Source organism: Ixodes scapularis, unplaced genomic scaffold, assembly GCF_016920785.2.
Source record: "Ixodes scapularis isolate PalLabHiFi unplaced genomic scaffold, ASM1692078v2 PGA_scaffold6__148_contigs__length_123643588, whole genome shotgun sequence".
Taxonomy (NCBI): Eukaryota; Metazoa; Arthropoda; class Arachnida; order Ixodida; family Ixodidae; genus Ixodes; species Ixodes scapularis.
The window spans coordinates 8,069,150-8,090,028 of NW_024609881.1; the positions used below are offsets into that span (position 1 = coordinate 8,069,150).

General features: G+C 49.0%; 1 protein-coding gene across 1 annotated transcript; it reads left to right on the forward strand.

The window, feature by feature from the left end:
- The first annotated feature begins 4,009 nt into the window (after positions 1-4,009).
- LOC121046994 lies at positions 4,010-4,627 on the forward strand. The gene has a single exon (XM_042294556.1). The coding sequence runs from the start codon at positions 4,106-4,108 to the stop codon at positions 4,625-4,627; it is 522 nt and encodes a 173-aa protein (XP_042150490.1). The 5' UTR covers positions 4,010-4,105.
- The last annotated feature ends 16,252 nt before the right edge of the window (positions 4,628-20,879 follow it).

Consider the following 20,879-nt stretch of genomic DNA (forward strand, 5'->3'; position numbering starts at 1 on the left):
ATTAAACGACAACACATATTTGTCGCTCTTTCGAAGAATGTCGAACTTAACAGAGGTAAACTTGTCTGGCCGCACTCTGATAACTGATGACCTTTTGCATTTCGTCTCAGCGAGTATTAAAGGCCTATACATAACTTCGTGCTGGCAAACTACCGATTATGGTTTCCCAGCCATACGATATGCGCTTCCTCTACCCGAGGAACGTCGGAGACCTGGACGAGATCACGACGGATGGTGTGATCGGTCTTGTGAAGAACTGTAGTCGCTTGAGAATATTGGATGGCAATTCATGCGAACAAATAACGTCTTTTACATTATACCAAACTACGCGAATAACTCAAGGTTCTTGAACGTCTGCATGATTCCACGTGTAGACATGGAGGCAGTTCAAAACGCTTTTCGTGTCGATAACTGTTTGAACACAATTTGACTGTTTTGTATGGGTATGAAAATGTTGGTGGCATCACCCATGTCGTATCCAGAAATAAATGATTGTTGTTTATTTTTCCTTATGCCAAAGAAACGGAACTGAAAAATGTCTCATGTTTGCATTTAGACACATCGTCAAATATAGAATATACTTTTCCTAGTCCTTTGCATTTTCACACGACAAAACAAAAGCCGTACACTTTGAAACGCAATGTTTTATCAAAGCCTCATTAAAATTAATCTGTTGGGTTTTATTCATGAGTTCTCGGCATTGTTTTCTACCAATGAATACAAACACATTTACCACGTTTAAAATACTGTAGGGCGAGATTTCACCGAGTTTTAAAGTAACACTGTGTGTTAAATTACCCACAACTCCTGGTAAAGGTCCACGCATGGCCGTAAAGACATAGAAAGTCACGCTACGCGTTTTGGTGTTATCACGTACTACTACTAGATAGACCCTCGATGATGTCTTGCACATCACAAAGCATGAAGAAACCTCCAGTTTGTACGTCTCTAAAGAATTCGACGTAACAAACGTCAGTGACTAGAAAATTCCAAGGAGTTCCCATATTCGTCGATATATATTCGAAAGAAAACCAGTGCGTTTTTTGGAAGAGCATCGGAATGCAGTGGAATTCCATAAAGAACAGTTTGTACTTGATGAGCGACGACTACAGTCCCAACATCCGAGGAACAACGGTGCTCATCTCGCCGGGCAAGTTGGAAGTCATACACATCACCTCGGGATTTTTTGTTCAGGAGCACTTTAGAGGCACCAAAGTGAGCAGTCGCGTTTTTTGGTAGCTCAGAAAGTTATATAAAAGTTAGATTAAAGTTAAGGTTGTCACTGCTGCCTTAAAGAGGCGGCAGAGCGGCCACTAAATTGCGCGCTAATTTAATTAGTCCTTAGAAACCCTAGAGCACCTCATCCCCCTGGAGGGGTACAGGTAAAAGGGATCCCCGAGCCCCACGGCAGAGGGACCCAAACCCCTTTTTCTTCTTATTTAATCTAACCCTTCCCCCCCCCCCCCCCCCGCCCCTCCTTCGGGAGGGGCAAGACAAAGCCCAAATGGATGGCACAAAGGAGCCCCCATACGTGACAAGAAGCGTGGCCATGCGCAATTGTGACAAAGAGGCCATTCTTGAGGCAATTATCCTAGATTCAATCGCCAGCCAGACGCTGGCGAGAGACACCAAAGAGCTCCTCGAGGAGCCATCTTCGAACCTCAACCCGGATCCCACCGGACAGGACAATGGTGGTCAAGAAGCCACAAGCACCAAAAATGGCGAACCGGCCCCTGCCGGCCTCCCCAAGTCACCAGGAGGTGAGCCCTTCTCACTCCCCTCACCCGCTTTGCAGGGCGCCAGCACATCAGGCGACCCCCCCCCAAACGGACGAAGACAGCCCCCTCCCCCCTGCCTCGCCTGACGGCCAGCGGACGGAAGGCGCTACACCCTCTCCCACCCCCCCGACGGAGGAAGGGAACCAACCTGAAGAAGAAACCCACCCCCCCACCGATAATGACAACGAGAGCAAGGAGGAGGACGATGACGTGCGCCACTCCCTCCCCGTGCACAACAGCTTCGCCCTCCTCTCCCCTTCCAATGACAAGGCCGTCGGACAAACGGCCAAGGCCGCTCTCGAGCGCGGAAAGGTCAATTCGCAAAACAAGGCCTCCCCCGCAACACAAGATGACGTCATTGACTTCGGCACGGAGCTGGCAGAAGATGGCCCCTGCACCGTCCTATGTCGTCCTGCCAACCAGGCGAACTTCTCAATTCAAAACAGGCTGCGCATCGCCAGCTACGTGCAAAGGATCGTGCCGGGGAAGACAACGGCCATCCATTTCAAACTCGCAAGAAATGTCCTTGCCGTGGACACCGATGATGCGGCAACCCGACGGACCCTCCTCGGGACCAAAAAACTGGGAGAGATGGAGGTCCACGCCTTCACGCCCGTGCCAACAGCCCAGGAGTGCGGGACTACCCGCGGCCTCAACCCCAGGGATAGCGACGCATTTCTGAAGGACGGGCTGATAGCCGACAGCCCCATCGTGCACCTGAAGCGGTTCGGCGAGGGGAGATGCGCCGAACTCCGCTTTGACGAACCTCGCCCGAGGTTCGTCGAGCTGTTTCAGGTGCGTTTTTACTTCGAGCCCCTGAAGGTGCGTCCCACGCAATGCACGGCGTGTGGGAGACTTGGGCACGTACGATCTGCGTGTGCCATGCCCACCGCCTGCCCCACTTGCACACAAAAGCACCCCCGAGGAGAGTGTCCGCGTGCCGCCAACCCCAAGTGCCCCAACTGCGGCTATCTTCATCGCGCCACGGACAAGAGATGCCCAGCCTACCAACGGGCCAGGCTTGAAGAGACGATTTTCTGCGGCACGGGCTGCACGAGGCCGGAAGCCAGGAAACACACCGTGGCCTTCGCAGAGGAACAAAAGCGTCGGCTCCATGCACAAGACCGACGGGAGGAACTTCGGACACCACGCCCACTCACTTGTGCCGCATGGATGCACCCGACCTTCACGAAATTCCTCCTCACCCGCAAGCCCAGCGAAGAGTCACGGCGGGACTTCCCCTTCCTCGAGGATTCTAACCCCCTCGCAGCCCCACCCGGCCCCTTCCAGCGAGGCCTCGCGAGAGCAGCGGCACAAGGCCCATCACCAAAGCCAACAGGGAGCGCAGCACAGACAGCCCCTTACACGAGCCCACAGCCAACAGGGACACAGCCTGCAGCCTCTGACCACGACCCACAGTCAACAGGGAATGAGTCACAGAGCACCGCGCCTCCCGCAGCTCCCGAACAGCGCTGACAGCCCACAAGGAACGAGGACCAGAGGAGAGGAACACCCAGTGCAATGAGCAGAAAAGCCGACGGAGCCCCCCACCCTACAGAGAGACCTTCGGACCGGCCAGACCATCAAAGCGGCAGCGGAAATGCCAGAGACAAGCCGAGCGCCATCTGGCGCCCTGGCGGCCCAGACCGACGGAGAGCCAGATGTAAACAAACAGAGACAACCCCCTCCCCCCCTTCCTGCAGAACAAGAGACGCAGCGGCGTGCGCACCCTCCTCTCCACCCGGAAGACGAGTCAAGCGCTACACGCCACCAGCAGCAGGAGCTTCCTCCTCCCCCCCGCAAGCAGAAAGGAACGGCCCCTCTCTCCCCCACGAGTCGGTCTGGACCGGCGGCGGCCTCCTCCCCCCTCTAACGGCACACCTCCGCCACCTTTCCCTCTACCCCCAGCAGCTGCAGGGGAATCCCCTTGGTGCGACGGGCAACGCCCCCCCATTCATCCCCTTGAGCAGCTTCTCATCGCCGCTCCGCGGCAGATGGACTATCTGCTGCGGACGATCGGCCCCGCTCTGGCGGACTACGCCAGAGCGGGGCGAGTTGGAAGTCATACACATCGAACATAGTGACAGTTGCGCACACAGGGACAAGGACAGAGAAGAGGAACATGTAGACGACAGACAAGCGCACACTCACAACTCATGTATTAACGAAAGAAAAGAAAGTGGTACGTTCAATGTTCAATAACTACCAACTCGCCGAACTGTCTACTCTACTTCAGTCATACACATCACCTCGGGGGAGTCAGCCTCCCGGCTGACTCCCCATGCTCACGCTAAACAAGCACCACACTTTCCCTCCGCTGACCCACAATGTCAGCACGGCCTAAAGAAAGAAAGAGGACGAGTGTCCAGTCTTCCAGCTGTCTCTCGATTCTGCAGTGGAACAGCAACGGACTCCGCGGACGGCTCGCTCAAGTAAGGGATGAACTCTCACGCAGGCCCTACGACGTGCTCCTGATCCAAGAGCCCAAGGCAGACGTTGCAGATCTGAACATCTCGGGCTACACGTTGCACACCTGCTGTGGAGCCAAAAAGAATCCCTGCGCCATCCCCTACGTGAACAACTCGCTGCCCCACTGTGGAATCGACACAAGGGACTACTGCTCTGCAAGAGCTGAGATCGTCGGTGTCCGCATCCGAAGGGGTGAGCAGGAATTCTCCGTATTCACGTGTTATGTCCACCTTGTCGGACAGTGGCGGTCCCGCGCACACGCGACTATAAGAGCCACGGAGACTGGACACATCATTCTCGGGGGCGATTTCAACGCGCACAACGAGCTGTGGGGGACAAACAGACGGATGCGAGGGGTAGGCGACTTCAGTGCAACCTAGACCGCACCGACATGGCTCACTGCGGGACGGGAGCCCCGACGTTTCTAAGGGTGGCACAGGCCGCCCCTCCTTCCTCTTTGTCGCTCTTTCTCCCCTCTTTGTCACTCTTTCTCCGGGAACGGGCGGGCTGTTGTGGCGCGAGCGCGCTCGGCAGCTTGGCACGCCGGCGCGGCCAAGCCGCCGGGGATAGAATGCCTTGAATACACGACGAGGGATTGAAATCGTATAAATTGTACACCAACGAAGAGATGAAAGACATTGCGTCGATCAATAGATTTCCAGTACCTTCGAAGAAAATTAAATTAGTAATTGCAAAGAGATTGTGGCATTTCTACATAGGTAGTCAAGAAAGTGTTGACAACGTCGAACACATATATAGTACCTCTCTATGACGTTTTAAGTGGATGCATTGAATTGTGGAAGCAACAAGTCTTACCTCACCTACACGTGAGAATATGGTCCCACCTTAAAGGGAGCTCCGCTTCATTCTCGGTTGTTACCAAACACTGCGACTCTCTTTAGTGTCATCTAGAGAGACCGAATATCAAATATTATAACATAATACCGCCTAAAAGATCACTAAACCGGCCGACAAAAACTGAGAAGCGCGAAGTCACCAAAATCCGCTAATTTAGCGGGCGAAGTGAGGCGCAGCCAACGTTGTATTTCCGTTGTGGCTGACGTCTGTTGCATACGCAGTTTTTTTCTTGGTATTTTCTTTTCCAGGGAGAGCTTACCGGGCGGCACTACGGACGCGCTCCACGTTTGAGCAAGCAAAGAGGCGAGCCTACTACAATAGAGATCAGTGAGCGAGACAGACCAAAAAAAAAAATGAACGAGAACAAGAGAAACAAAAAGAGGAAGAGAGAGTTGTACGGGATGAGTTTCGCTGACACACCTGCCAACCGGTGCCGACCGACTAGCCGCCTGGGTTGCCGCCTACATAGCCTGCTTCGTTGCTGCATGCGTTGACTGTTCGCCGCCGCGGTTAGGCCCGCACGCCCTCCTCGCCCTTCCCCTCGCATCCGAGTCTTTCTTGGGTTACCGCTAGTAGATCACGTGACCCCTTGTATTCCACGTGGGTGCGTATGCAACTGACGTTGAGAGTACAATGTTGCCCGGCTGTGCCGAAGTTTCAGTTTTGGTTTGCGATTGTGGTAAATAACAAGATTGCACGAAAAATATTTTGCTTTTAATGAAACAAACGGTCTAGGGTTGTTCTGAAGTACTTTTCACGTTTATAACACCCACTATCTCAAAATTTCCGAAATCAAGCGGAGTTGCCCTTTAAACAGAGCGCTTTGGACGATCGATACACTATAGACGCTTCCTTCTTGCGATAACTGGGCAATACATCAATGTTTAATCGGAGATGCGGCATTCCTGGATACACCTTCAAACGATCGTCTCTTGAACTTTTACGGAGAGAAGTGGTCAAAGAATTTGTTTCGACGTATGCTTCAAACGTGCGTCCAACTGTACGACGTGAACTTGGGCTGCGTGATGCGCAATGAAATCCCGAAAGTGGACCAAATAGTAAGAGATCTAAAATAGAAGAATGTCGATAGGGAAAGTCTTCGGTATGCCTTCAGATATGTTCCGATCAATCTTCAACAGGATCTTTGTTTCGGTAATGGAGGAAAAAAATTTTACAAATATTTCACGCAACGCGTACCGGAGGAAATGAGGATATGGGGAAACGATCTGCAACATTTGATTCAAATTTGTGGATTGACAATGCTCTCCAGCGATCTCACTTTGAATCAATTTTGTTATTATTAAAAATATTTGGGAGTCGCATTAAAATGAGAATGAGAAAGAAATTGTGGAGGATAAGAGAGGTGTGAAGACAAATATACGTCCATACGAAATATGTTGAACGAGAGGAAGGATGGTCAGGGGCCCCTTCCCGAGTGACAACCCCCCCACCACCCGGGGCCTCACGTAAGACCAACACAGGCAAGAGTAACAAACCAATTCCGTCCCTAGACGAACTCCCCGCAAAGGGATCCACAGTCCTGCTCCGCCCAACGGGAAGAGGTAAACTAACCCTGGAAAACAGTCTCCTTGGCGCAGGGCCTTCAACAGGTTACGAGCAGCAAGGCGGCCGCCACACGTTTCAATCTCAAGCGAAACGTGATGGCAGTCGAGACAACGAGCGCGGCAATGACTTACAGCCTCCTGAGAACCGACAAGCTGGCGAGCCTCCCTCTCCATGCCACCCTCGCGCCGGCCAGAGCGGTGAGTATCGGCGTAATCCGCGGACTCTGCCCCAATGACGCAACAGAAAAGCTGACCCGGGGCCTCGAAAGCGAGGTACCAGTCGACCACATCAGACGGTTCATCGGAGGACGGTACGCGGAACTCTTCTTCGGCGGACCCCTACCAGCCACGGTCGTCATCTACGACATAGAGTTTGTCGTGGAGGCACGACACGTCCGTGTCGCCGCCAAACTTCAAAAGAAAAAGGCAAGCGAGCGAAGCACGCAGCGCGCGCAGGAGCCGACCGCCGCGCCGCCCCCCTGGATGCACAGCGGAGCCAGCCAGACTCCCGCGTGGCAGACCAGCGTGCTCCCAGCGAGCTCAGTCTGGGGAGACACTTTCCCAACGCTGGAAGCGCGCAGTCGGCCAAACGCAGTGAGTACGACTCGCGAACTAACCCCCCCAGTCGCCATACAGCCCACACAGGTCAAGACAAGAGAGGCCTCCACTAACACGGAACCCAGCGCCAAAATCCCGAAGTCGGTAAGCCGCAGCGGCGGAAGGAAGTCTATCGCAGGTCCTACCGTCCAGACAGCCAACAGCAGAGGGGACCATTCTACATAGCATCACCTCAGGGATGCAACGTTCGCAGCAAGGAACTGGGAATGTCTACAAACACTAACAAAACAAGCAAGCCTAATGCTGTGAAAGGTTGTCCCTTGATCTTCCAGTGGAACGCGAACGGGCTCGGCAGCCACCTAACCCACCTAAGGGCAGAACTCTTGGCGAGGCCGTACGAGGAACCAAGGATGGTTGCTGCAGGAACCAAGGATGGACGTAAGCAAAATAACGATTCCCAGCTACACCGCCTACTGCTGCCCCGGCCGGGAAAAACTACCCTGGGCGGCCGTGCTAGTCCACAGAGACGCGACCCACTGCCGGATCGAAAGCGCTGATCACTGCTCAGGCACATTGGAATTCGTAGGTATCCGAATAAAAAAAAAATAACACTACATTCTCTATCTTTTCGTGTTACATTCACCCCGGCGCGGCGTGGAATGGAGAGGTCATAAGGCAAACTCACGCGCGAGAAAAGGGTATTATCATTCTTGGCGGAGACATTAACTCGCATAACGAGCAGTGGGAAGACCGGAAGATGACCGCGCATGGCAAGAAATCATAAATTTACGGTCATGCGCGGCGGATTTCCCTATTAAAATTGCTATCAAAGTCCCCGGCACACCCCCCTTTCTGAGATGACCCCAGAAAACGGGAGGGGCATCTCTACGCGTCAGCCAATAGCAAGCGAATAATTCCGGCGTCACTGCGCATCACCAACGCGACCGACCGCCGACCGGCGGAGGAATTTCTCGAACACGCGCGGACCGTCGTCGAGGAGCCCAGGCTTTGTGCCCGGCAGTCGTCGTTCGTCGCACCGCACCGTCGCGCTGCTACTACAATACGCAGTCGCATTCCACAGATGAAAAGGAAAAGTTTGACTTGTTGACGTGGAAGGATCGAAAAGCTGGCTTCGGAGTCGAGACCCACGGGAAGAAGGAACACGTGTCCCGCAAACGCACGCTTGGAGACGCACCGGGAAGCAGACGCGCCGACGCACCACCCTCTAGCAACAAACTTGCGGGGAGAAAACATAGTTCGATGGTTTGGAGCGATAATTGCGGACCATGTTTCCCGCACCACAATCTGTTTACATTTTTCTCAAACTCTAATTTACAACAAGCTTAAAAAGTGTTGCAATAATAACGATCGCATTCACCGCGAGATGCAGCATTTCCATTGGTCAAGTTTTAGCGATGGGTAGGGAAGGGGGGATTGTCTTTCAAGAGAAAACAGTCCCAATATATTTCTTCTGCCATCTGCTTAATAAACGGTTTTGTAATCTAAAACTTTGTATACATATTAACTTGCACCTACTACGCAATAAAACAACATAAACAGACGATCACAGAAAGCTCCGGAGGGCCCCTTTAACTCGCATAACGAGCTGTGGGGAGACGGGAAAACGACCACGCGCGTCAAGCGTTTGCAGGAGGCCCTCGCCCAAACCGACTTGGGGTACAGCAGAACAGGGCAGCCCACATTCATCGGACGAGGTGTCGAGCAGAGCGTCCTCGATTTAACGTTCTGCTCGGCGCAATTCCCACTGACCAGGGTGCTCGAGCAAGACAGCTGGGGGAGCGACCACATTCCCATAACATTGCGAACGGTCCCACGGCCCCCCAACCGAACGTGCAAGGTGGTCCACTTAAAAAGGAATCATACCTTCCTCCGCCAGTATGAGGCGATGGGCTGGCCCCCTGACAGCCTCGAGTACCCCCCGTTGTTCCTGGCCTTGGACAGGTATAGAAAGTATGTGACTGGAAACTTTTTCCGACTCGCCGGTGTGAGCAACGACATGGCCGCTGACGCGAGACCGTTTCTCAATTACTAGTGTTGGCACAAAGTGTCCCCATACTCGATGTTGAGTGATATCAAGTGGAAGTGATATAATGTGTTATATGTTGTTGGGTGATAATTAATTTGATTGACGGATGGATGGTGTGATGAAATAAAGAAATTGATTTGTGAATTTGGTTTGGTTTTGTTGCGAACGGTCCTGAGACCAGGCATCGACTCTTCGTGCCGTACTTACGATCTAGAGGATCCGGGCTGGATGCCGTTTACCTCGACATGTTTTCGGAGTTGCAGTCGAGGGGCTTTAATTTACAAACCAAGTGCAGGGGCAATCAGAAACACTGTTGGCTAGTAGGGACTCGCGCAAAGTCAATAGGATTCTCTTTAAAGTGGGAATGGAAATGAAGGAAGTAGAGCCTGGCAACTTTGCTCTAACCCAGCTCAGAAAGATCAGGGAGGAAGTGGGTAGCGACGACGGCATCGTTTTAGTTCACTTGCTGATCAAGCTCCATGAGTGCTTGAAATACTTGAGACTCTCTCCTTGCGTAAACAACAGCCCTTACTTTAAAATAATATACGAGGCTCTCATATCTAACAGAGGAGTTCGCGAGATGGTACTGTACAAAACTGGGATGAAAGTTCTGGACAAGAAATTTCATTTGATGCAGTATTTGCACAAGAGTTTGAAAGTTTTAGAGCTTGGTCAGTGTGGAGATAACCTCGACCATGTCTGACACGTTCGTCCACGCCATGTTCGTACTGGAACTCGAGCTACTCGAAATCACCTTGAGCGACGTGGATCAGAACACTGTCATGGCCGTGATATGCAACCACCAAAAGGACTTGCTCGAGTTTCGCTACAACAACGGCTCGCTCGACTACGAGGCTACGGAACACGTTGCCAAATTAATCGATGCAAAACTTGAAGATATTGTGTGTTAATCAGTGTTTCGACAGCAATGAGGCCGGCTTGCAATTTATCGTAGCACTGACAAAAACAAACAAACTAGAGTATCTGGACGTGAGCATGACCTCGTTCACGAGGGAGACGGCAATTGGCAGGAGCACTCGCGATTAACGATAGCATAAAGTATCTCAACTTGACTACGTGCGACATCCGAGACATTGAGGAGATGGCTATTGCTCTCCGACATAATCCAAGTCTTCGCACGCTCATCTTGGAGCATAACCACATCCACACCCGAGACGCGGTGATGCTCGTGAACACCTTGGTAGTCAACACGACGCTAGAGTCGCTTTGTATGGGCTTTATTCACAACGTGGAAGGCGTGGTCATCTGTCAGCACGGGTTGCATCAACGAGTCGCGTTGGCCTTAAAGAGCCAGCCTTTATACGGCCTTTACACCAACTTCCAGTTTTGCATAGAGTTGTTTACGCACATGACCGTATATTACAACAGCACCGAGAAAATGCGGCAATTGTTGAGATGCTGGAGGTCCAGGGGACTTCTACGGTCTTGAGGAGTTTTAAGCTGTGCTTGGAGAGTATTCAGACCTTCTCGACACAAATTGCGAATTTCTTAAAGACGACAAAGAGCCTCAAGTACTTTGCTCTCAGTAGTATGCTGGCCGACAACTTGCCGGTGGACAAAGTGTTTGGGGGACTGGCCGAAAACACGAGCCTGGTTGAGTTCGAATGGACCGAATGTGTCATCCGTCACTTCGAACTGAACGCACTCGTAAAGCTCCTCGAGAAGAACAAGACTGACCGATCTCAAGGTGCTCATGCTGCTGATCGTGGAGGACGAATATCGACCGCTCCTCGCAGCCATTGGCAAGAACTTGCTTAGACTAAAAATGCATCCTTCGTGCGGCATCTTTGACATGCAGCAGGTTCTGCGAGACAACTGGGCGCACCTAAACAGGGGAGTCGACGTTCTCGAGGATCCCTCTTTCATCAACTGCCTTTCTATCCGAGAAGCCAGAGATGTGGAAGACGTACTGGACAAGTCTTTCTTTGTGGAGCACTTTGCGGACAAGAGAAATAACCTTTCCTATGTAGACTGCATGCGTCGCACGAGAAGCTACATCTCGAGGAGGTTCTTTACCCTGGCGGGGGTTTGCAAAGATGTCGTCGCTCAAGGACTACTCAACTATGAGTGCTGGGAGATTAGTTCCTTTCTGAAATTTAATGATGTGACCGCCTCTTAGCTGCTTAGATACGCCTCTTTAAATGGCAAAAAAATAAACAATGCCTTCCACTGTTTTTTTTCCTCCAGCTTTCATATATATATATAAGGGCTGTGAATAAAATTCTTTATACACATCTCAAAACAGTCGTGTTGTTGTAGACTAAAAAAAAGAAAGCTGCTGCTGCTGTGATGGAGTTTCAGGTAAATACAATTTTTTATTTGTTTCAATATTAGTAGGTAAAATTTATTATTCCTATTTTTATAGGAAATGGAAGATTGAGAAAAATGCCGATTTATAAACTACTTAAAACGCCGCGGATGTGGATTAGACCTCCTAACCAAAGAATGAGACAAGACTTTGCGGCCCGTGGATTCAAGATTCAAGAAAAGTGTTTCACCCGTCTTCCTGCTACTGCTACCAATAGTGCTAATATTAATAATGAAGGAAAGTGTTGGCTGCTGAGAGACTCTGTGAACTTCAACACTATTCTGTTTTCGGCTGGAATGGAACTCAAGAAAATTAAACCGGGATTCTTTTCTTTAAACGGACTGTCGTCGGGTATCGTGAGTAGTAGTAAAAGTGTACACGATCAGCCCAATAATCAATCAATACTAAAACATGTGTTTCCGATATCGATATGTTTCCGATATCGGGGTGCCCGGTTTCTGACATCGATACTATCTATGGAATCAATATGCGGGTTATGCGGGTGTCTATTTCTCACATCGATCCTATCTATTTGGATATCTCTAAATGGCTAACTGCGCACCCGCCACTGGGTCTGACGTAACAGTCGCGACCGGCCGATTAGCCAATCCTATCCTATCCTAACCTATTCAGATATCAGAAACGGATGTTTCTGATATCTGAAAAAAAATTTTGATTTTTGATAATCGATAATTGATAATCGATCAATAAATTTATTATCGACCGATGATCGATCATCGGCCAATAGTTGACCATCGGTAGATAGTCAAACATTGGCCAATAGACGATCAGTGCCACGCAGTTGTCACGTGACAACCATGTGACGACTACGAATTTTAATTACTCCGAAAAAGGCTTTTAAAATACTTTCAGCTCGGCCGGTTTCGAACCAACGACCTTTTGTTCAGTAGCCCGACGCGGTACCTCTGCGCCTCAAAGGGAAGTGAATATTCCGTACTTAGACTTTGTGTGCAATCGTGGGTAGTGCTAGGGTTTGCCACTCTGTTACGCTCTGTGAAGTTCAGTTTATAGTTGGTGATGCTTCCACAAAGTGGCACTTGAGGTCGCCGTCGCCACACCAATCAGCGTACACCCCGCCTACCTCGTTGACTGGTGGGAAAGTGTGGGGACATGCCTCTGGATGGCGCCAGGTGCAGTGTGGTGGTGATATTCCCACAAGATGTCGAGAGTCGTGCGGCTAATCGCGTCATTTGTGAGGTGTCGCCACACCAATCAGCCTAAGGCATTTCTGTTTTTATATATATATATATATATATATAAATATATATATATATCTTCTCCATAAAGACTCCGCACGTTAGTTATGGAAGTGACACGACCGATCGTCATGCGTCAAATAGCTGCCATCGTGCTTTCCCTGCCAATCATCTACATTATTGTCTTTGGACTTGCCACGTCTCAACCAAACCCTTACGGCCACTGCACACTCGAGACAAGTTTGACGGAAGACATCAAAGTTCATCGATGTTCAGACTCTGTTTTGGCAATACGTGCCTGGATGAAAGTGTACCATCCCGAGAAAATTGGCGTAATCATCTTCTCGATGATCCACGCCTTGTTTTCGGGGTTGGAAACACGTTGCAACTCAGCTTCGTAGAAGGAACCGAGAATGAGCTCTTTTCTCCCCATGTCGACGAGGTAATATGTTGTGGGAATACCTAGTCGGATTCTGTCGACGATAAATACCTCATCTGTGAACGACTGTTTGTACTTTTTTAAAAGAAGGTGTCGTTCTTTGTATATGCGGACATGGTCCCCGATCCGAAATTTCGGTTTCTTGGGTGCTGTCTGATTCTCCTTGGTGACGTCTATGGGTCGAGCACCCAGCGTTCGGTGGTAGCTGTGGTTGTAGGATTTTACGATTCTGGGAAGGATCTCTATTAACCGCTTCGTTCTTGCATACTCAAAGTATTTATAGATCTGACTCCATAATGTTTTTTTGCACGCGTTCTACTATGAAAGCCTTTTGCTTTGAAAACACAGAATACAATTTAACTCCCTTTTTATTCAGATATGACACGACTAATTTCCCGCAAAACTCACGGCCGTGGTCCGTGCATAGAAGCCTACTTTTCTTCATCCTACGAAAGACGATTTTAAGCGCTCTCACGACCTCTTCTCCCGTCTTTCGAGCGATCGGAACGGTGGAGAGAAATCGAGAAAATGTATCGGTCACAAACAAAATGTATCTTTTTCCATCATTATATTTGGCAATTTTTTGGATTTCCACAAGGTCCACCTGATAGATGTCTCGAAGTCCCAGGGACAGCGTTTTGCGGTATAGATGAGGGCGTTTGGTTTCCCTAAACAAGGTGTAAGCATCGGATCCCTCTAAAAACTTTTCTGCCGTTCTTCGTCCCGTACGTCTGGCAAGTCTATTGACTCCACCGAAGGATGCGGGATGGGCTGCTCTGTAGTAGACCGCTTTGCTTTCCTTCTCTGACGACGGCATCTCGACTTCCGCCGGTAAGACTGAGCGCGAAAGGCTGACAGGTCCAGGAAGTTATTAATTACGGCGGAAACTGCACCTCTCACCCAGGAAGGTTGTCTATTGTCGAGCTCGTAGCAAAGTAGATCGATTATGTTGGATTTCTCGATCCTCTTTCCGAGAACAACCAACTTTCCATCGGGGGTGTGGGCAATCACCAACGAAATGCTCTCCAAGAGCCCCTGAACCTTCTTTCTTTGACGAGGAGCAAACGAGAAAAAAATTAGCTCGTCGTTGAAGTAATCTTCGTCTAAAATATCTTCCATGCCTTATCGAGCACTCATTTAGATGTCCGTGGAGCAGGATCAGCACAGGCTTGAATGGAAAGCGCCGAATAAACAAGGACCAAGAAGGGGACAGAGACGAAGCGCACTCACAACTGAAGGTTTATTGAAAACAACATTGACTATTAATACCGTCTATCAGGGTGTTGGCTCAAAAAGAAAAACTCTTTATCAGTTAAGTGCAGTGACGGCGCACTAATACTTAACTGATAAAGAGTTTTTCTTTTTGAGCCAACACCCTGATAGACGGTATTAATAGTCAATGTTGTTTTCAATAAACCTTCAGTTGTGAGTGCGCTTCGTCTCTGTCCCCTTCCTGGTCCTTGTTTATTCGGCGCTTTCCATTCAATGATGTACCAACTAGCCCATTTATCTATTTTACTTCAGCACAGGCATCTGCAGCAGCAACAGCGAAGGTCGAAGGTGAGTGCGGCGATAATGATTCTTGCTGCTCCGAGGAACGCTTCGGCGAAATGTTCGGAGAGGAGGATCCTGGTCGACTGGTCGATCCTGCTTTGACCACTCTTCCTTTAAAGCGATCGTAGTTTACGATGCTCGTCGGCAGATTGTCTGACCAATAGCGTCGCGACACGTTCGAAATGAATGGGAACGGCATCTGTTTCGCTCGCGAAATTAGATAAGAGACCATATCAATGATATTTGACTCATGAAGAGGCTTCTCGTCAATTATAATCTCTAACGTGTGTGGGTCCCATGCAATCACCGGTTTTATCACATTTAGAAGTGATCGACCTTTTTCCCTATAGGTTTTGCTCAAAATATTGACGACTGCATCGATGTCGCAATCTTCCGTGACATCATTCGTCTGCGACATTTCCTCTCGTAAAGGGAATTGTTTACTGATGCATGACGTTAATATCCGGATTGTACGGACGTAAACTTTTATGAAGCGTCTTAATGATTTTTTTCAGTTTGACGTCATCCGCTTCCCCGTCTTGTCTTAAAATATCAGGAATATGCTCTTCTTTGTAAGGTACGAGACGGTATTTCTTCATTTTCACACTCCGATGGCCTTGGCGATAGCTCTTCCTCCGAGCGTAGATAACAGACCCAAGAGAGCCGGAAGGATCAAAGGTAAAAAGCCTCCTTTCTGTATCAATACCCTTTTTATATTCTCATGACCTTTCTTTCGGTTTCCCAATGATCTTATGAGGGGTAGAAACCTCTTTACCTTCCTTTTTATAATTGTGTGGAACGTTTCCTGTGCAAAGGTTTAAGCAAATTTCGCGAATGATGTTTAGATGTCCCTTTTTGACGTCACGAGGAGGACTTCTCTTTGTCTAGACGATTTAGCTTTGGACAAGAGGTGCAAAAACCGTACATGTCCCTTCAAACGATTCATAAGGAAGTGTCGTAGACGACTTCTGGTCCCTCGTCCGGCAAGATCCTTGTTCTCGCGCGGAAATTATCGGGGCAAGTTTGCGACAGGTCGATCAGGATGTAACTGAATGGTGTGTTACACGCGTCCGAATATATACGCGGAAGGACATGCCCTCTCTTCCCTCCAAAGAGCTGTCGAGATAGTACCTGGAGTTGATCGACAATCCTCACCGATCAGAAAATCTTTAGAGCCGTAGAATTTAAGCTGATTGTTCGAAAGTATGAATCTTGGTGAAACATGTTCTGAGTAATGAAAATGACAGAGGCGTTATAGTGGTGAGCAGCGCCTATGAAATACTCGCATATCTCCTTCAGTTTTGTCCTATTCGAGAGAAAGTCGTCGAAAATTAGTGTTTCGGGATCCAAATTTTGTGGAATGTCCTTAGTGAACACAACGTCCGGGTGATCTTTAAAAAACGGTTGCTCGTACACATAGGAAATGACGTCCAACTTCTTATCAAACATTTCCTTTCCATAATGCAACAATTTACGAATATACATGCTTTTGCCTAATTTCGAAGAACCAATCATTGTTGCAGACGCGGGCGTCTCAAATTGGAATTTATTGAGAACGACCGTCGTGACGGCCGGTTTGCAAATGTGAAAGGCAGTGTATCTACACCTTTCTATATACGCCGGATACATTTACCACTTTCCTTACAAAAATACACGACGAGACGACCCGCCAGCTTCCTCGCGCTGGCTTATCATAACCATAAACTCAGAAGCAACCGACCCTGGTGTCAAATTCCCACTTAACATGCGCAGCCGTTCGTCAGATCGTAAACAGATTGCTTTAAAGCGAAGAGCGGAAACAACAGAAACCTAATACGATGCCCGGTGTCAAATTCACAATTGTGGAGGCTGTCACGTCCAGACATGTCTCGCGGTGCCAATCGTTTCGTAAACAGGTTTGCTATAAAACTGACGGACGTCCACCGTTTCTTCAGAGCGTGCCACTACACGTTAGGTGAGGAGAAAAAATATTTGAAACGCATTTATTTTGTTCTTTGACATACATTTTTATTACAGGAGCCCACTGCCGCCACCGCCGATCCAATGATGGAGAACCTCCTGGACAAGCTTAACTCCTTGAAATCGCCGTCAAACTTTGTTAAGATGGATCTGATTCCGTCTGATGTCAAGCTGCCTGTGTTTGACATTGGACGTTTGGATACACGTTACGGGCCGTCCGTCTTCATATCCCTCCAGCTGCCAGACGACATTGTCAAGGTATTTTTGCCTAAACGCTTTTCAGAGCTCAGTGACGAAGAGCTTGAAAGTATGCGTCACATGACGGGATTAGTTCTACAGAAAAGCAATGGCGACGGACGGTCACCCATCATTGTCTTCTCGAAGTTGGACATTTAGGTGTCTTTTCTTTTATTTCTCGGAAATGGTAACCTGTCATTTGTGTAACGTATGGGAGAGGCAACAATATTTCTGCGCAGAGGCATTACAAGTTCATCTGGCTCTAGTACATAATGTTCCCTATCAAGATTGCATTCCATTTTGTGAAGGCCTCTGCACTTTTCGAAACTTTACGATGCGCTATGATATGCATTTGCACGAGCGCAACGACGAGGCTCACGACGTCTCCACACTGTTCCGTCATCACTCAGATGCAATGTCCAACGTGTTTAGATATTACGGAATGCCGCTGCGTTTTTTTATCACGTTAACCGCAGAACTAACACGACTTAACTCCGAAGGCGAATTTGACTTTAGCGTGAATTACTTCCACTCTTTCGTTCACACGATCTGGGCCGAGGGTAACATCACCAGCGCCCTGCAGCTTGCCGGCAGCGAGATAAACGCCAGTCTAGAGCAGTATCAGAAACGTGGGTTGCGTTTCGCGCTCGTCGGCATCCAACAATGTAGCATCACAGTTGAACATTTCGTTCCCCAGACAGTCGGATGACAAAGTTTCACTTTGCCGAAGGAACTGGCAAACAAACAGTGTATTTTGAATGTGAACGAATGCATGAAGGACTCCGAAACAAGAATGTGCTGCACCTTTTCCGTGCTTGCGGGGTTGCATCCCACTCAACATAAAACGAGAGCTTCCTCATACAGGGACCATCTGAGCAAATATTAGTTTCCTATACACGAACTCATCTCTCTGACGTCACGGCGCGGTGGTGGCGCGCCAATCGCACTTCCGGTCTGGGACTGTGGGCAGAAGTTCCCATGCCAGACGTGTGTTCCTGCGTTGTTTTGAAAGGAACCAGACAAAAACCTGCCTTCTCGTCAAAACGCCACGACTGGGGCCGTACCAAAAGTGTTGAGAAAGGTTTGAAGGTCAGTTTTCAAGTGCTCGGTTCGTCCGAGAAGCTGGATATGTGCCGTGAAAAGGGGAAAGCAGACGCCGTCGGACAACGATTGCTTGGGCGGGAAGCACTTTGGGTTGAATTCACGGACACTTATGGTCATCAGATTAATTTTTTTCGTTCCAACATGAACGCCAGAAAACCGTCAAGTTGTGCGGACCAGTTGCGGACTACGTTTAGTGCGCCTTCAAGTTCAAACGGCCGCCTGATCGTTCGAACTGTCGTCTGCTCTTTCAAACGTTTCTGCTTGTCGTCTGCTCTCTTAGACGACGCCGGCCCATAGACCAAACGTTGGCTCGGTACTTGCGATAAGAAGTAAAAGCAGGCATCAAAAGACTTAAATTTGAAGGTTGGTAAGCAGGCTCGATGTAAACAGTAGATACAAGGAGATGTTGATCATTGTTACCAGTGACCATCACCGACTTGTTAGGCCTAATTCACTTGGTCCGATTCTGCTTGCGATTTTCAGTATCAACGTCGACTATCTCAGCTACGGTTCACGCTTTTGCAGCCGAGCGGCGTCGCGACTGAAAATTGCGAGCGAAATCGCATCATGCGAATCAGGCTTTAGCGTACATACTGCGGCGTCCACGCGGAATGAATCGCCACATGTCACGTTATTCACGCGAAGTTTTGCGGTGTAACGAGCCTCGGTAATTTCGCTGACTCCGCTCAAGTAGTCAGACATCGCCAAGAAAACGTAGAATCAACAATTCGAACGCGAAAAAGGGCAGGGAAACTCACACCGACGCCGACAACAGCGCGTTCCAATGGTTTGATTATGGGCGACGGCGAGCTTTTTGCCCACACCCCCATCGCGCATGCGCGGCGCCGGTGGCGTCCGCTAGGGGCGCTCCGGTTTTGTTTGTAAACATGAGTTGGTGTATAGACTATCCAGTGACGTTTCCAGAAGACGTAGAGTCTTTCGAAAGAAAAAATCGCATGTCCATCAATGTGTACGGTTACGAACGGGAAAAAAAGTTTGTCTATCCTCTCAAAATCAATGATCACGAGTTGGAAAAGCATGTAGATTTGCTTTTGATTGACGACCACTTTGTCCTCATTACCAACTTGGCCGGGCTTTTCAAAAACAGGGCTAGCTACCGATTCCGTTGTAAAAGATGCATGATGGGTTTTCGGACTTCTCGAACCAGTCATTTCGCCTTGTAGAACAATTGAATGGATGAACGGACCACTGTCTAGTTATAGTGCTGTGCTGTGCTCGGTCGGCCCAGATCTGTCAGCCGGACATGTATGCTGGGCCTTTGAACCCAGAAGTAACAAGCCGATCCTCTCATTCGTCTCGGCACATTCCAAGATTGTGAGGAGGAATCGTTAATTCATGCTTTAATTCTGCTCTTCCTAAATCTAGTCACCACCGCATGTCGAATAGCTACCTAAAACAAGTAGACAGACTTGCGAATACCACAGAATATTCTAACTTCAGTGGCCGAAAAATTGCTGAGCCCGTAGCAAAAAAATCTCCGTCATTCCGAACATGCGCAAGATTTCCCACAATTCAAAGAGAATAGGAAAAAGAGCAGAACTTAAACTTGTTTTCTCTGCTCCAGAACGTTTCTTTGCCCCCTGCAGGAAGGTAAACAAGATCGGGAAGTGAAGAAACGTTGCACAAAAAAACACCGAGAGCTTTTCGTTAACTGTTGAAAATGCGTCGTACAATTCTATTCCCGTCGTGCGACAGATTCTACATCAGACAAACCGGACGGTGCATTAATGACCAATCAAGGGAACATCAGTATAACGTAACAAAACAAATCTCCGGTCATCTGGGAATTCACTGCTGTGACTGGGGATGCACCCCTGACTACCAAAAAAGCAAAATACCAAAAAGGAGCAGTGGCAATCTAACTAATAGAAGCTGACAAAATAAACCAAGACAATCTCCGTTGGTCCGTCCGATAAAGAAATTTGTTTCCTTACTGGTGCATGTTAGGGACAAAGTAGGATGCTGAGACTACGAGTTTGTCGCGTCTTTTCTTTTGCACTGTTTCTTTGGCTGTTGCCGGAAAGTTGTAAACACAGGTGGTGGATGGTCCAGAACCGGCTTCATTAGGGCGGCCAGGTCACTCAGCCTCTCTCTACAGGAGCGTGTGTCCCCAGAAATATCAAGGTCGAAGGCATCGAACAGGCGATTTCAAAAGCGATCTTCACAACGCTGCTGTTGGACGAGGGTCAGCATCATGTCGCATATCGCTACCTGTTCAATGAGCATGTTCGTACCTTGCTTCTGCATCCGGATCTAACCAAAATGCTGAATAGCAAGGCAAAGAATCGGACGTGACGTCCTCGAATACCTGCCCAAGCAACAAGATTTCAATAGTGGCAGCTCCCAGCGACATTGGAAACTTCGTTGGCAAACAAGTCTATGACGACGCTAAACGGCATTTGGTTGGAAACGCACTGGTGCCCTCAGGAGAACTACAGTTTTCCGTGCTGAGTCCACAAAAGGAAAGAAGCAATACATAGGTTGGTAGCATCTAAATGAGTTTGTTCTCTCCAACCCTCACAAGGATCTGTACTGCAAGTACTCTGCCTTGTTCACAACGGGCAGCATGGGAGTTGTGTTGTGTTGTTGTGCAATGAAGACGTAAAAATTTCTTATTCTCGCCGAGTCGTTCCACTGCCCAGGCAAAGAGTTTCATGCAAAGGATATGTAAAAATTTCCCATTCTTGCCCGGTCGTTCCATTTAGCTGCACGTCATCATCATTATCATTTTGCTTTTCCTGTTT